General features: G+C 42.6%; 1 protein-coding gene across 3 annotated transcripts in view; it reads left to right on the forward strand.

Moving 5' to 3' along the window:
• The window catches only part of armc2 (armadillo repeat containing 2), a 48,568-nt gene that overhangs the window by 2,095 nt on the left and 28,058 nt on the right, over window positions 1-18,415 (forward strand). For all 3 annotated transcript variants that reach the window (XR_002198180.2, XM_020056376.2, XM_010882159.3), the window contains exon 5: window positions 1,544-1,706. Coding sequence is in view for 2 of the 3 variants with exons in the window: in XM_020056376.2 (XP_019911935.2) it covers window positions 1,544-1,706 (163 nt within the window). In the remaining variant the exon portion in view is untranslated. The remainder of the gene's footprint in view (window positions 1-1,543; window positions 1,707-18,415) is intronic.

The raw sequence follows: 18,415 nt of genomic DNA on the forward strand, positions 1-18,415 counted from the left end.
GTCAACCTTGAACTCGTTGTTGTGTTCCTCAAATCATTTCTGTGATTTGTGGCAGGGCGCATTATCCTGCTGAAAGAGGCCAATGCCATAAGGGAATACCGTTGCCGTGAAAGGGTGCACATGGTCTGCAACAATGCTTAGGTAGGCTGGTGCATGTCAAAGTAACATCCACATGAATGGCAGGACCCGAGGTTTCCCAGCAGAACATTGCCCAAACCATCACACTGCCTCTGCCGGCTTGCCCCCTTCCCTTAGTGCCTCCTGGTGCCAAGGAAACACGATTCATCAGACCAGGCCACCTTCTTACATTGCTCCTTGGTCCAGTTCTGATGCTCACGTGCCCATTGTTGGCGGTTTTGGCAGTGGACAGGGGTCAGCATGGGCACCCTGAATGGTCTGTGGCTACAAAGCCCCATAAGCAACAAACTGCGATGCACAGTGTGTTCTGACACCTTTCTATCAGTACCAGCATTACCTTTTTGAGCAGTTTGAGCTACATTAGCTCGTCTGTTGTATCGGACCACACAGACCAGCCTTCGCTCCCTTCGTGCATCAATGAGCATTGGCCGCACATGAACTTGTCGCCGGTTCACCAATTTCCTTCCTTGGACCACATTTGATAGGTACTGACCACTGCAGACCAGGAACACCCCACACAGGCTGCAGTTTTGGAGATGCTCTGACCCAATCATCTAGCCATCACAATTTGTCCCTTGTCAAAGTCCCTCAGATCCTTACACTTACCTATTTTTTCTGCTTCTACACATGAACTTTGAGGACTGAATGTTCAGTTGCTGCATAATATATCCCACCCGCTGACAGTTGCCATGATAACGAGATTATCAGTGTTATTCACTTCACCTGTTAGTGGTTACAATGTTATGGCTGATTGGTGTATGTGCGGGCTAAGGGCTGGAGCAGCTCTTCTCCAGAAGCGATCTAAATGGAGAACATTCACAGAAGAACATTGTACCTGATTTTCATTACCACTGTAGTGATTGACATGGAAAGCACCATTCACTGTACCTGGTTTTCATGTGGATTAGTCATTTTTTTCTTTCTTTTTTTACACCTTTGCTTTTTGTCATTCCTTACTGATTGTATAATCATGCTTTTGGGAAAGGCTAAAATAGCTGTTGAATTGGGTTATTTGTGTTTTTCTTAGACATACATTTCCAAATATTTTAGAGAAAGTTTAGGAGAGGTAAGAAATTGCAATTGTAGTAACCTAAAGTTTAGGAGATTTCTGAAGTTGAACTGCAGTAACCAAATGTTTAGGGGAGTTCAGAAATGTGACAAGCAGTAACAGAAAATATAAGGGATTTCTGAAATCCGACAGTTACCAAATGTTTCGGGGAGTTTAGAAAATGGACTAGCAATAACCTTATGAAGCATTTAAAGGAAATGCTTAAACGTCTCAAAAAAAAAAATAGGTTGAAGAAACTGTAATATTGGATCTGTATGTTTCCGGTTTCTCCCGACCCCATTGAGGGGTTTATGCTGTACTTATTTTTAATTTCATTGTACCGTCTTGTGTTTTTAGTGATGGAATGTGTGAGTTCAGACTCCAGCCTGGAACAGAGAAAGCTGTCGGTCAAGGAGAGAGGCAGGACAGTGCCCTACACTGAGCCAACCAAAGACAAGAAGAGGTACAAGGATCGAGGAGGCCACTCAAAACATGCCCCATGCAAGATCAACAGTGAAAGGTAAAAATGTAATCAATATCAAAATGTAGTGTAGACTGTGAAGTGCAGGTAGAAGTAAATGCAAATGTACTTTAACTGTACAGATAATTGTAAAACATCAGTTCCTTTGGAAAGTATTCAGACCCCTAAACATTCTCCAACTTTTGTTTTGCTGTAAACTTCATTTATTTGATTGATTCACTTCAAATGTTTCCAATAATCTACACACAATACATAACAAAAATACATTAATGTATAACCATTTACATAACCAATTTTCTTTTGGGATATTCTACTGTATCGAGAGCTTAGGCAAATCAATAAAAAATTGCAGCTTTGTTGTGTTGAGGGCCGTGGTGACAACATATGAGTTACAGACTTGAGCAGAACGCAAACAAGACTGCATAACAGAAAGTAAACGTCAAGAAAGCTAGTCAATTGTTTGTTTACAAGATTATCCAGCACCCTTGAAACTGAAAGATAGAACTAGGCTTATAGCAGTTATGATAATTTAATAATAGGAGATATTTAAATGCAATCTGCATATGTAAGAAACAAAATGAGTGAAAAACTCAGATAACGTGGGGGGGAGTCAAGGAACTTGAACCGGACACATTGAAGGCACAACAAAGAGTACTCAAAGCCAAGTACCAGGGAACTGAATCTTTAGAATAGGAGTGTCACGGTCGCGATAGGACACAGGCGCAGAGACTGAATAGTAGACGTAATCCATGTTTAATCAAAAAGAAAGACAAAAGCCGCAACCAGTGACATAGAGTATCCAGAAAAAACACAAAACCAAAATGAACCACACCGGGTGTGGCCACACAGAGAACATAAATAGGGTCCCCAATTGGAGGCAGCGATCTACACCTGCCTCCAATTGGGGAGACCAAAAGGATCAGAAGTGGCTAGAGGCACCACCTTCCGTCCTGTCCTGACTATGGCCCTAGCCCAGTGCAGAGATGGCTAGTGGCATAGCTAGGATGTGACAAGGAGTCCTTTCTGTGCCAAATCTACAAATTCCTTTATGTCACCTTGGCCAACCAGAGGGAAAATGAAGGAGGAAAGGCGAGAGAGAGTGAGGGAGAAAGAGGGGGGTGAGGAGGAGAAAGTAACAAAAATAGGCAACTCTAACTCTCCTACTTATCTCTCTGAATTGGTGCGACACTGAATTGTGGGATGCCAGCACGTTCGCACAACTCCCCTCCCCTCCCCCAATAGTTTGCATGGTTCTGCCGGGGTTCTTGGTGGCTCATCTGGCACTACCGGGGCACTCAGAGGCTCGTCTGTACCCTTTGTAGAAGCACCTCTTCTCGGGTGTGTCTACCGGCTTTGTCCACTTGAATTTGGGCAGTTTTTCACATTCTTCGTTGCCGATACTCTCCAGCTTTGTCAGATTGGATGGCAAGTGTCTGTAAACTGTGATCTTCAGTGGGGTTCGGTTCCCAGCTTTGGCCGGGCCACCTAAGGACATTTACATACTTGTCTGAAAGCAACTCCAGCATTGTCTTGGCTGTGTGCTTTGGGTCGCTGTTGTGCTTCAAAATGAATCCTCTACCCATTTTGAGGTTCTGTGCTATTGGATAAAGTTTTCTTCAAGGACCTCTGTATTTTGCTCTGTTCATCCCTCCTTCAGTCCTGACCAGTCTGCCAGTCCCTGCCGCTGAGAAGCATCCCCATAGTATGATCCTCCACTATCATGCTTCACCGTACGGATGGTGTTAGCCAAGTGATTTGTTGTTGCCAGGCGTAGTTCTTGGTATTCAGGCCTAATAATTTATGTTCTTGTCCGCTCAGTTAATCTTTTTTCTCATGCTCTGAGTCCTTCTGGCATGTTATTTACTCCTTTACTCAGGAGTGGCTTCCATCTAGCTACTCTACCATAAATACTTGATTAATGGAGTGCTTCAGAGATTGAACTCTGTTGAACTTTTGTCAGGTTCTCCCATCTCTGCAGAGAAACTCTGACACTCTTTTACTGTGGCCATTGGGTTCTTGGTCTCCTCCCTGACCAAAGACCTTCTTGCCAGGTTAATTAGTTTAGCTGGACATCCAGCTGTAGGATAAGCCTGGGTGGTTCCAAACTTCTTTCATTTCACAATGATAGACCCCACTCTGCTCCTGGGAAGTTTCAATAGTTGAGCAATTTTTTGTAACCTTGCCCAGATCTGTCCCTCGACATAATACTATCTTGGATGTTTAAAAGAGTTCTGTGAACTTTATGACCTTGTTTTTGCACTGACATACCTGTGTAGTGGGTTAAGGGACTTGTGTTGACGGGTGTGTGCCTTTAAAAATCATGTCCAATTGATTGAGTTTACCACATATGGACTCAGATCAAGTTCTACAGATATCTCAAGGACAATCAAAGTATTTGTTTTGTTTTACTATTTTCCACATTGTAAAATAATAGTGAAGACATCAAAACTTTGAAATAACACATGGAATCATGTAGCAACCCAAAAAGTGTTAAACAGATCAAAGTAATTTCATATTGTGTATTATTCAAAGTAGCCACCATTTGGCATGATGTCAGCTTTGCACCCTATTTGCATTCTCTCAACCAGCTTCATGAGGTAGTCACCTGGAATGCATTTCTTAGGTTAGATTAGATTCAAATGTATTGTCATTGAACACATTGAAGTCATTGAAGTCCAGTACAAGCAGTAAACACACAACCACGAAGGGACTCGAACCTGCACTCTTCATATTCAAAGTCAGATGCCTAATGCATTCTATTAACAGATGTGCCTAAACATTTTTTAATTTGTGTATATTCTTTCCTTCTTAATGCGTTTCAGTCAACCAGTGTTGTGTTAAGGTATGGTTGGCATACAGAAGGCTATCCATATGTCTGTACTGTAGTATTTCATAACAAGGCAAGAACGGTTCAAATAAGCAAAAAGAAACAACAGTCCATCATTACCTTTTAAAATGAAGGTTAGTCATCCGGACAGTTTCAAGAACTTTTAGAGTTTCTCCAAGAACAGCTGCAAAAACCATCAACCTATGAGATGAAACTGGCTGTCATGAGGACCACATTAGGAAAGAAAGACCCAGAGATACCTCTGCTGTGGAGGATAAGTTCATTAGAAAAAACAGCCATTAATTGCATATTACATTGCAGCCCACATAAATGCTTCACAAAGTTCAAGTAAAGACTCATCTTAACATCAACTGTTCAGAGGAGACTGCGTGAATCAGGCTTTCATAGTTGAATAGGTGCGAAATAAACACTACCAAATGGGAACAAAATGGCACACAAATGGGAAGACACTTGCTTGGGCCAACAAACGAGCAATTGAGATTAGACCAGTGGAAATCTTTCCTATGGTCTGATAAATCCAAAGTTGAGATTTTTGGTTCCAATCCCTGTTTCTTTGTGAGATGCAGAGTGGGTGAAGGGATGATTTCTGCATCTGGTTCCCAACGTGAAGCATGGAGGAAGAGGTGGCATGGTGTGCGATACGCTATCCTATCTGGTTTGTGCTTAGTGGGATCAGTTTTCTCAACAGGACAATGAACCAAAACATATCTTCAGCCTGTGTAAGGGCAAACTTATATTTAATTCACAATAGAATGTAGATAACATATCGAATATTGAAAGTGAGACATTTTGTAATGTCATGCCAAATATTGGCTCATTTTTGGATTTCATGATTTAATTAAAAAAAAGTTGGGACAGGTAGCAATAAGTTAAATGTACATATAAGAAACAGCTGGAGGATCAATTTGCAACTTATTATGTCAATTGGCAACATGATTGGGTATAAAAAGAGCCTCTCAGAGTGGCAGTGTCTCTCAGAAGTCAAGATGGGCTGAGGATCACCAATTCCCCCAATGCTGCGGCGAAAAATAGTGGAGCAATATCAGAAAAGAGTTTCTCAGAGAAAAATTGCAAAGAGTTTGAAGTTATCATCATCTACAGTGCATAATATCATCCAAAGATTCAGAGAATCTGGAACAATCTCTGTGCGTAAGGGTCAAGGCCGGAAAACCAAACTGGATGCCCGTGATCTTCGGGCCCTCAGACGGCATTGCATCACCTACAGGAATGATACTGTAATGGAAATCACAACATGGGCTCAGGAATACTTCCAGAAAACATTGTCGGTGAACACAATCTTAATCTCTATAGGTCAAAAAAGAAGCCGTATCTGAACAGGATCCAGAAGCGCATGTGTTTTCTCTGGGCCAAAGATCATTTAAAATGGACTGTGGCAAAGTGGAAAAGTATTCTGTGGTCAGACTAATAAAAATGTAAAGTTCATTTTGGAAAACTGGGACGCCATGTCATCCGAACTAAAGAGGACAAGGACAACCCAAGTTGTTATCAGCGCTCAGTTCAGAAGCCTGCATCTCTGATGGTATGGGGTTGCATGAGTGCGTTTGGCATGGGCAGCCTCCACATCTGGAAAGGCACCATCAATGCTGACAGTTATATCCAAGTTCTAGAACAACATGTGCTCCCATCCATTTTCCAACATGACAATGCCAAACCACATACTGCATCAATTACAATGTCATGGCTGCATAGAAGAAGGATCCGGGTACTGAAATGGCCAGCCTGCAGTCCAGATCTTTCACCCATAGAAAACATTTGGCGCATCATAAAGAGGAAGGTGCGACAAAGAAGATCTAAGACAGTTGAGCAACTAGAAGCCTGAATTAGACAAGAATGGGACAACATTCCTATTCATAAACTTGAGCAACTTGTCTCCTCAGTCCCCAGATGTTTGCAGTCCGTTATAAAAAGAAGAGGGGATGCCACACAGTGGTTAACATGGCCTTGTCCCAACTTTATTGAGATGTGTTGATGCCATGAAATTTAAAATCAACTTATTTTTCCCTTAAAGTGATACATTTTCTCAGTTTAAACATTTGATATGTCCTCTATGTTGTATTCTGAATAAAATATTGAAATTTGAAACTTCCACATCATTGCATTCTGTTTTCATTCACAATTGTACAGTGTCCCAACTTTTTTGGAATCAGGTTTGTAGTTGATGATGAAAAAATATGGAGGATAGAGGTTTAAAGTACTTTTGACAGGGTTGGTGGATGAACGTTTTTTCTGTTCAAAACAGAAAACACAGTCAGAGTTTGAATGTAATGACAAGACATTCAAAAGAGCACAGTTCAGGCAGGGACCAAGAGGATCTTTTTTGTTTAGCTTGGTGTATGAGGGCTAAATCACTGCCGCAGCCTGTGCTGCAGGCTTTTTCCATGTAATGTTAATGTACTTTAACCAGATGGGCAGTCTTTAGGGAAGAACCCAGGCTTATGGTAGACTTTTTTTTTTTTCCAGCAGATGTCTACTTTGTCTACTATGTGGGATTTATTACTGAAAGACCGGACATTAAGTAGTTCCATGCTGATAGGCAAGGAAGTTGTAGATGGATTAGGATCTGTATCAGGACTCTTTACAGGTCTCAGAGCAGGTCTCAAAGTGTATTTAAATGAACCTTTCCTTGAAATGAATACAATTCTAGTAAGTACAGTTAGGTCCGGAAATATTTGGACACTGACACAATTTCCATACTTCTGGTTCTTTACACGACCACAGTGGATATGAAATGTAACAACCGAGATGCAATTGAAGTGCAGACTTTCAGCTTTAATTCAAGGGGTTGAAAAAAAATATTGTATGAAACGTTTAGGAATTGCAGCCATTTCATACACAGTCCCCTTATTTCAGGGGCTCAAATGTATTTGGACAAATTAACAGATGAATTATTAACACACATTTTTATTACCTTGTCAAGAATCCTTTGCAGGCAATGACACCTTGATGTCCGGAACGCATGGACAACACCAAACGCTGAGTTTCCCCCTTTGTGATGCTTTGCCAGGCATTTACTGCAGCTGTCTTCAGTTTTTGTTTGTTCGTGGGTCTTTCTGCCTTAACCCTATACATTTCAGAATTCATCCGGCTGCTTCTGTCACATCATCAATAAACACTAGCGACCCAGTACCACTGCCTCCACCGTGTATTACAGATGATGTGGTATGCTCTGTTCCAAGCCTTCTCCATACTTTTTTCTTCCCATCATTCTGGTACAGTTTGATCTTAGTTTGATCTATCCAAAGAATGCTGTGAAGTCTTCTCTTTATGGTAGACTTGGATAATGGTATGCCTACCTACTGTGAGTGTTCTTCATTTGGCTGGATGTTGTGAAAGGATTTTTCTTTACTATGGAAAGGATCCTACGATCATCCACCACTGTTGTCTTTCGTGGACTTTGTGTGTTGCAGAGCTCACCAGTGTGTTCTTTTTTTTCTCTGAATGTACCAAACTGTTGATTTGGCCACTCCAAATTTTCCTGTTATCTCTCTCATGGATCTTTCTTTTTTTTGCAGATTATGTATGGACTGTTTCACTTGCATTGAGAGCTCATTTGACCACATGTTGTGTGTTCACAGCAACAGCTTCCAAATGTAAATGCCACACCTGGAATCAACTCCAGACCTTTTAACTGCTTAACTGATGAAGAAATAATGAAGGAATAGCCCACAGCTGTCCATGATATTGCTTTTGAATCAATTGTCCAATTACTTTTGGTCCCTTGAAAAAGAGGGGTCTGCATATTAATAGAGCTGTAATTACTAAACCCTTCCTCCAATTTGGATGTGAACCTGGGCTCAAAACTTTTCTCTATCTAACTCAACAACGAAGTTTAGGCAGTACAACACACTCTAATTTATTGCTTCATATCCTGCTGTCCTCTCCACAAATTTGCTGAATGCACCACAACAAAACTTCTTAGTATCCAGCAAACTTTTTCTGGCCCTAATCTTGTTTTAAACAACTAAAACTTTGATTCAGCAGAAATACTTTCTGTACTATCTTACCTTTCTCATCCATTGTGACCTTTTCACCACAATGTTGTGTTTCTGACATTTTGGTCTTCATGGTGTTTTGCTGATATTTTTGGTCTTCTTGGTGTGTTGCTGACATTTTTGGTCTTCATGGTGTTTTGCTGCCTGGTTTTGTTGCCACCATGTAGTAAGGGTTTGTTTGATGGAGTGTTGCAGTGTTTGTGTGTTGTTCTGAATGTGTGGATGCGGTGTGTCTTTCTGTTTTGTTTGGCTTATCTTATTCATCTACATTTTTACATGTAATCTTATCTGATGCTCAAAATCCATGTGTAAATATGGTCTTCCTAATTTTTCCATCAAAAATACCTTCTCAGCTTAACTTCCTTATAAAGTTGGCCTAATCAACATAACCAAAAAGATGGGTCAGTTTTATACACTGTTTCTTTCTGACAACCTCATCAGGAGGTTGTTAGTTATGGAGGCATTTTCTTTAGAATACAAAACATTAAGTAGTGAAATATAATTTTCTGTTATGAAATTCAGTGGTTTTTAATTGGTCTCCTGTATCTGTAATGATGCCTTAAACAGGTTAGTGTTTCTCTGGGCTATAAATATGCACATACAGCTCTGGAAAAATTAAGAGACCACTCCTATTTTGTCTTAAATCAGCGTCTGTACATGTATGGCAGTCACTCTATTCCAGTGTCTGTGAAATTCCAACACAGGCACACCTCATTTTACTTAATGGTTACCTGAACCAAATCTAATTTAATGAGGAAAAGTATCAAAACCACTGCTGTGGTCATCGCTATCCTCTTGGAATAGGACCAGCTGGATGGCAAAACAGTGCAAGTAGTACCTCAAAGGTGATTTGAATAAAAAACAACTATTCAGCATGACAAAAGAGTTGAAAAGAAAAGCTAAGAACAAGGTCAAGCAACAGACATTGGGGACAAATGTCTCCAATGTCTGTTGGAGACTACAGATTGGCAGAGGGCGAAAACGACCGAGATGACTGTCAACTCATTCGAATGTCACTCAACAACCATAGCATGACATCGAGTGACCTACAAAAAGAATGGCATACATCAGCTGGGAGTGAAGTGCACGACGAGGACGGTTCAAAACAGGCTCCTAGGGGCAGGGCTGAAGTCGTGCAAAGACTTCAGCCCTGCCCCAATCAATGAGAAGCAAAGAAAAGCTAGGCTGAAGTTTGCAAAAGACCATAAGGATTGGACTGTAGAGGAATGGAGTGAGGTCATCTTCTCTGACGAGTCAAATTTTAAGCTTTGCCCAGCACCTGGTCGTCTAATGGTTAGACAGAGACCTGGAGAGGCATACAAGCCACAGTGTCTCACACCCACTGTGAAATTTGGTGGAGGATCGGTGATGATCTGGGGATGCTTCAGCAAGGCTGGAATTGGGCAGATTGGTCTTTGTGAAGGATGCATGAATCAAGCCAAGTACAAGGTTATCCTGGAAGAACACCTGCTTCCTTCTCCTCTGACAATGTTCTGCAACTCTGAGAATTGTTTTTTCCAGCAGGACAATGCTCCATGCCACACAGGTAGGTCAATCAAGGTGTGGATGGAGGACCACCAGATCAAGACCCTGTCATGGCCAGCCCAATCTCCAGACCTGAACCCCATTGAAAACCTCTTGAATTTGATCAAGAGGAAGATGAATGGTCACAAGCTATCAAACTTGAATATTTGTGCCAGGAGTGGCATAAAGTCACCCAACAGCAATGTGACAGACTGGTGGAGAGCATGCCAAGACACATGAAAGCTGTGATAAAATAGTAAAACCAGAGAAACTGATAATTTTGCAGTGGTCTCTTAATTTTTTGCAGAGCTGTATGTTTTTGTCACCCATCATCATGGGTAAAACCATTGAGGTGTCAGCTGAAAGGAGACAGGTGGTTGTTGACCTACACATCAGATAAAGGTATAGTTGTGAATTTGCCTAGAAGAGATGTGTATTGCCTCCATGGGAGGTGAGGAAGTTGTTGAGAGAGGCAAAGAACAATCTATGGATTACAGTTTCAAAACTGCACAGCCTAGTGGAATCTTGGGGTTATCAAGTCTCAAAATGAACTCTGTGGAAGGAGCTTTTAACAAGACAATGACCCCAAACATATATCAAAATCTACACAGAAATGGTTGCAAGACCACAAAATTACTGTTTTACAGTGGCTATCTCAGTCTTCAGACTTCAGTCCAATTGAAAACCTGTGGTCTAAATTGAAGAGGGCAGTTCACAAATCCTAAAACTGTCAAGGATTTTGAAATGTGCCGCATGGAGGAGTGGTCCGAGAGTCCTTCAAAAGTGTAAGCCAACCCAATCAGACTTTACTTTTCAGTAACTTTTTTGTATTCACAAATGCTCAATTTCATGTAGAGTGCCAATAATTCTTGAGTTGACTGTATACACTCACCTAAAGGATTATTAGGAACACCTGTTCAATTTTTCATGAATGCAATTATCTAATCAACCAATCACATGGCAGTTGCTTCAATGCATTTAGGGGTGTGGTCCTGGTCAAGACAATCTCCTGAACTCCAAACTGAATGTCAGAATGGGAAAGAAAGGTGATTTAAGCAATTTTGAGCGTGGCATGGTTGTTGGTGACAGACGGGCCGGTCTGAGTATTTCACAATCTGCTCAGTTACTGGGATTTTCACACACAACCATTTCTAGGGTTTACAAAGAATGGTGTGAAAAACATTCAGTATGCGGCAGTCCTGTGGGCGAAAAGGCCTTGTTGATGCTAGAATGAGAACATGGATCCATCATGCCTTGTTACCACTGTGCAGGCTGGTGGTGGTGGTGTAATGGTGTGGGGGATGTTTTCTTGGCACACTTTAGGCCCCTTAGTGCCAATTGGGCATTGTTTAAATGCCACAGCCTACCTGAGCATTGTTTCTGACCATGTCCATCCCTTTATGACCACCATGTACCCATCCTCTGATGGCTACTTCCAGCAGGATAATGCACAATGTCACAAAGCTTGAATCATTTCAAATTGGTTTCTTGAACATGACAATGAGTTCACTGTACTGAAATGGCCCCCACAGTCACCAGATCTCAACCCAATAGAGCATCTTTGGGATGTGGTGGAACGGGAGCTTCGTGCCCTGGATGTGCATCCCACAAATCTCCATCAACTGCAAGATGCTATCCTATCAATATGGGCCAACATTTCTGAAGAAGGCTTTCAGCACCTTGTTGAATCAATGCCACGTTGAATTAAGGCAGTTCTGAAGGGGGTCAAACACAGTATTAGTATGGTGTTCCTAATAATCCTTTAGGTGAGTGTATGTCTACTGTGAACAAAAAATCCAAGGAAGTTCCCAATCCTAAACTCACAAATTTTTGTTAATAAAAAATAACTTTGCTGAATATGTGCCAGGAAAACATTCCCCACAGCCTTAGACCACTGCCACCAGCTTGTACTGAATGCACAACCACACTTAACACTATATGTGTATTTGTTTCACAAAAACACAGCCTGTCAGTATGCCTGTAACTTTACTTACTGTTACTTACTGTCTATCAGTCACATTTTATATGCATTAAGAGGAACCAGTGTTTCTTACTGAAATATTTGAGGGCTTATTTGTTTATATGGCCCACCTCAATTCTTAATTTCTACAGGATTAATATTAAGGTCTTCCATAACCCTGTCTTCTTTTTAGCCATTTTATTTTAGATTTTCTAGTGTTTTCATAGAAATAATTGTTTGGTTACAAAATTCACTTATTTTAGCTTTGCTTTTTGACAGTATTATTTGCTGCAGTGTCAAATTCATGGTTGACCCCAAAAGATATGGCCATGGCACCAGGCATTGTGGTCGGTATGGGGTTTTACTGTAGAAAATATGTTTTATTTTTGCCAAACATGACATCAGGCATATTTTCTCATTTGTCTGGACCACATTGTTCCTGCAGCCTTGTTCTTCACCCAGTTGTTGTCTGTTAAACCTCAATTGTGCATTTATATTTTTTGACACATAGTCCATGTTTGGGCAGGTTCCATCTGATAGTTGACCTTTACACTTTAAGATTTGATTTTGGCAACAGATGGTTTTACCCTGGGATTCTTAGAGACTTAGCCTGCACTCCCAATGCAAAGTCGACAGCCCCTCTGCCATATACCCGAGTATATGCGAGTGCATTTTCCCAAGCAAGGGAGGTGGCTAACTTTCTTCTGTTTTTGCTTACTAGTTAAGCACCTCATGAAGAGTCATTCCAATGAGGTTAGAATCTGACGCAACAAATGTAGTCAATTTAATTAAATTTGACACTTTGCATCTTTTAGCATTAAACATGTGATTACAGTTTGCATTGTGAATTAGACCAGCACTTAATAGAGCAATCAAACTGCATCCAATTTCGATGGACATTTTCTTGATGGAAAAAAACTTGGTGATTGTACCGTAGCATAAATTTTTCTCAGTTTGCAGATTATCTGTCGGCCAGTGGAATTACTTGAAGTTACTTGGAAATATTTATTACTTGTCTCAGCGTCATGGATTCAGCAGTCTGTGTTTTGAGGGCCTCATAGAGCTCTTTTGAACTTATTGTATCATACCTTAATGATTAAGACCAAAGCAATTTGTCTTGACCTTCCAAGTCACTCTCTACAATTTCTTAAAATCATTAACACCTGTTTTAGAGCACATGACTCTAATTTCAGTCATTGAAAGGATATTGAAATGGACGGGTCTACTAACAATTTCTGCACATAGACATTGTTACGTCCCGTTCTCTCTACGCTCACACCTTTCATACAGAACTTAAGAAAACAAACCGTAACTAAGTGATGGAACAATCCACATGATCTAGTTTGACCATTACATAACCAAAAATTAAGTAACCCCCAAATCAACACTTTAACAGGGAGTGTCACACCAAACAGAATGGACACTACTCACCCCACCTTGGTCAGCTCTGTTTTGGGCCGCGGCTTTCTGTCGGCTGCTGCCGATTATCCGGTAAGGATGTCGACAAGTTTAATAAGGGTTAATATATGCATGTATGGTGAAAACAAAACAAAATCGTCTTTGACAAAGTGGAGGTTGTGTCCCAAAAAGTGTATACAAAATCAGGGTGTCTAAAGATGGCTACAGCTTATCCAACAGAACTGTAGGTAGCTGAAAATACCAAATTCACTACCAAGCACAACTGCTTCGAATTTAGTAGTGAACAATCAAACCCCAGTCTGTCACAAACACTCTCACTCCCTCTTCCTTACACTCCCGTTCCCCTTTTAAAATAATAGGACCGCCCTTTATGGTTCTACCCCAATCAAGTGCCGAAGGAGGGATTTGTAGGAGTAGCATCCCATTTACGAAATCGTGTGGTCCCCAAACCTGACACCTTCCGGCCCCTGGCTTTGCCTAAAAATTCTGTCCATAAAAATTACCAACAGAACCGGCGACAAAGGGCAGCCCTGCCGGAGTCCAACATGCACTGGGAACAAGTCTGACTTACTGCCGGCAATGCGAACCAAGCTCCTGCTTCGGTCGTACAGGGACCTGACAGCCCTTAGCAAAGAACCCAGGACCCCATACTCCCGAAGCACCCTCCACAGGATGCCGCGAGGGACACAATCGAATGCCTTCTCCAAATCCACAAAACACATGTGGATTGGTTGGGCAAACTCCCATGAACCCTCCATCACCTTGTAGAGGGTATAGAGCTGGTCCAGTGTTCCACGGCCCGGACGAAAACCACACTGTTCCTCCTGAATCCGAGGTTCTACTATCGGCCGTATTCTCCTCTCCAGTAACATGGCATAGACTTTCCCGGGGGGGCTGAGAAGTGTGATCCCCCTGTAGTTGGAACACACCCTCTGGTCCTCCTTCTTAAAAAGAGGGACCATCACCCCGGTCTGCCATCCCAGAGGCACTGTCCCTGACTGCCACGCGATGCTGCAGAGGTGTGTCAACCAAGACAGCCCCACAACATCCAGAGACTTGAGGTACTCAGGGTGGATCTCATCCACCCCCGCTGCCTTGCCACCGAGGAGTTTCTTGACCACCTCAGTGACTTCAGCCCGGGTGATGGACGAGTCCACCTCTGAGCCCTCAGCCTCTGCTTTCTCAATGGAAGACGTGACGCTGGGATTGAGGAGATCCTTGAAGTACTCCTTCCACCGCCCGACGACATCCCCAGTTGAGGTCAACAGCTGCCCACCTCCACTGTAAACAGCGTTGGTAGGGCACTGTTTCCCTCTCCTGAGGCGCCTGACGGTTTGCCAGAATCTCTTCGAGGCCAACCGATAGTCCTTCTCCATGGCCTCACCGAACTCCTCCCAGGCCCGAGTTTTTGCATCCACAACCACCCGGGCTGCAGTCCACTTGGCCTGCCGGTACCCGTCAGCTGCCTCAGGAGTCCCACAAGCCAACCAGGCCTGATAGGACTCCTTCTTCAGCTTGACGGCATCCCATACTTCCGGTGTCCACCACCGGGTTCGGGGATTGCCGCCTCGACAGGCACCGGAAACCTTACGGCCACAGCTCCGAGCGGCCTCTTCAACAATGGTGGTGGAGAACATGGTCCACTCAGACTCAATATCTCCAGCCTCCCTCGGGATCCAGTCGAAGCTCTGCCGGAGGTGGGAGTTAAAGATCTCTCTGACAGGAGACTCGGCCAGACGTTCCCAGCAGACCCTTACAGTACGCTTGGGTCTGCCGAGTCTATCCAGCTTCCTCCCCCGCCATCGGATCCAACTCAGTTGACAGCTCCGGGTACTCTGCACTGTCGTTCGGCCTGTAGGCACAAACAACAGTGAGAGACCTATCCCCGACCCGTAGGCGCAGGGAAACGACCCTCTCGTTCACCGGGGTAAACTCCAACACATGGCGGCAGAGCTGGGGGGCTATAAGCAAACCCACACCAGCCCGCCGCCTCTCACCATGGGCAACTCCAGAGTGGTGAAGAGTCCATCCTCTCTCAAGGAGTGTGGTTCCAGAGCCCAAGCCATGTGTAGAGGTGGTCTCGACTATCTCTAGTCGGAACCTTTCAACCTCACGCACAATCTCAGGCTCCTTCCCCGCCAGCGAGGTGACGTTCCACGTCCCTAGAACTCGTTTCCGTGTCCAGGGATCGGGTTGTCGAGGCCCCCGCCCTCGACTGCCGCCCAATCCTCTATGCAGGTGGTGAGCCCACGGGAAGGCGGCCCCACATCGCTCCTTTGGGCTGAGCCCGGCCAAATCCCGTGGGGAAAGGCCCGGCCACCAGGTGCTCGCATACGAGCCCCAACCCCGGGCCTGGCTCCAGGGTGGGGCCCCGCCTGCGCCATACCGGGCGACGTCACGGTCCTCAAAATGTTTTCCATCATTAAAGGGATTTTTGAACCGCTCTTAGTTTGACCGTCGCCCAGGACCTATTTGCCTTGGGAGACCCTACCAGGGGCATATAGCCCCAGACAACATAGCTTCAAGGGTCACTCCGGTACTCAAACCCCTCCACCACGTTAAGGTGACAGTTTATTTATAAATAAACAGTCAAATTAAGAAATATTACTGTGTCTAATTACAGTTTGAAACGTTTTTCTAACCAGGAAAATTACTCTTTTACATAGGTGTCCTGGCCAAGATGGGTATCAACAAACAAAACAAATTAAAAAGACACAACACAATTGATTGGGAAATCTAAATATAGCAACCATACCATCCAGTGCAAATAAACAAGCAAATAAATACTGCTTCAAATAAGAAAAGCTTCAAATAAGATGCACAATTTTAAAAGCAATCAAAACTAGATAGGTTCTCCTCCAATATTTTCTATTTAGCTTTAAACACACCCAGGGGTACAAGCTCCTGCATTTCTAAGTCAGATTAAAGACCATTTCATGCAGTAGGAAAAAAACCTAAAAGCATTTCTGGCCATCTCTGTGTGGACTGTGGGAACTGACAGTAGATAAAGATCCTGTGATCGTAAGCAGTAGCTTTTAGAACTTTTTTTGTGGATATGTTCACAAAGGTAGGATGGTGTCAAACCAAGAATAGCTTTGTAAATTAAGAAGAACAAATGGAGAGCCAATGTGTCAACAGCGAGGGCCAGCCCACTCTGTTGTTCAGAACACATGATGATGAGTGAGCACTCTACAAACGGTTAGTGAACCTTAAAGCACCATGGTAAACATTGTCCAGAGAATGTAAGGAATGATAAGAAGCATGCTTGTGAAGGAAAACAGGCATAACATTTATAAGTACAGGATGTTTTAGTATAGAATAGAGTTGTATTAATAAGTTTGAATACCCAGAAACTGTAGAATTTAGGCATTGATTTTGAAAATGTGACTGATCATGCAAAAAAACTGTCCTTTATTTAAAGATAGTGATCATATGAAGCCAATTATTATCACAGTTTTTTGGCTCCTTTTTAAATCATAATTATAATAGAAATCACCCAAATGTCCCTGATAAAAAAGAGCACAGTACAACAATACTTGAACCAAATTTAACTGTGTGGTCGATTGCCAGAAAGAAGCCTTTACTGCGCCAATGCCATAAAAAAGCCCTTACAGCTTCTGGCACACTGTAATTTGGAGTGACGAGACCAAAATAGAGCTTTATGGTCGCAACCATAAGCGCTATGTTTGGAGAGGGGTCAACAAGGCCTATAGTGAACAGAATACCATCCCCACTGTGAAGCATGGTGGTGGCTCACTGATGTTTTGGGGGTGTGGGAGCTATAAAGGCACAGGGAATCTTGTGAAAATTGATGGCAAGGTGAATGCAGCATGTTTTCAGAAAATACTGGCAGACAATTTGCATTCTTCTGTACGAAAGCTGCGCATGCGACGCTCTTGGACCAGCATGACAAGGACCCTAAGCACAAGGCCATGTTTCCTCCAGTGGTTACAGCAGACAAAGGTGAAGGTTCTGGAGTGGCCATCACAGTCTACTGACCTTAATATCATCGAGCAATTCTGGGGAGATCTCAAACATGCGGTTCATGCAAGATGACCAAAGAATTTGCATGACCTGGAGGTGTTTTGCCAAGATGAATGGGCAGCTAAAACTGCCTGCAAGAATTCGGGGTTTCATAGACTATTAGAAAAGACTGCATGCGGTCATTGATGCTAAAGGGGACAAAACACAATATTAAGAACTAAGGGTATGCAGACTTTTGAACAGGGGTCAGTAAATGTTTTTCTTTGTTACCATGTTTTGTTTTATGATTGTGCCATTCTGTTATGACCTACAGTTGAATGTGAATCCCATAAGAAATAAAATACATGTTTTGCCTGCTCACTCATGTTTTCTTTACAAATGATACATACAGCTCTGGAAAAAATTAAGAGACCACTGCAAAATTATCAGTTTCTCTGGTTTTACTATTCATAGGTATGTGTTTGAGTAAAATGAACAGTTTTGTTTTATTATTTATTATTTATTATAAACTACTGACAACATTAGTCCCAAATTCTGAATTAAAAGTATTGTAATTCAGAGTATTTATATGTAGAAAACAACAACAGGTCAAAATAACCCAAAAAACATGCATTGTTTTCAGACCTCAAATAATGCAAAGAAAACAAATTCATATTCATTTTTCAACAACAAAATACTAATGTTTTAACTTCGGAACAGTTCAGAAATCAATATTTGGTGGAATAACCCACATTTTTTATCACAGCTTTCATGTGTCTTGGCATGCTCTCCACCAGTCTGTCACATTGCGGTTGGGTGACTTTATGCCACTCCTGGCACACAAATTCAAGTAGCTCGGCTTTGTTTGATGGCTTGTGAACATCCATCTTCCTTTTGATCAAATTCCAGACGTTTTCAATGGGGTTCAGGTCTGGAGATTGGACTGGCCATGACAGGGTCTTGATCTGGTGGTCCTCCATCCACACCTTGATTGACCTGGCTGTGCGGCATGGAGCATTGT

The sequence above is a fragment of the Esox lucius genome, chromosome 18, assembly GCF_011004845.1.
Source record: "Esox lucius isolate fEsoLuc1 chromosome 18, fEsoLuc1.pri, whole genome shotgun sequence".
Taxonomy (NCBI): Eukaryota; Metazoa; Chordata; class Actinopteri; order Esociformes; family Esocidae; genus Esox; species Esox lucius.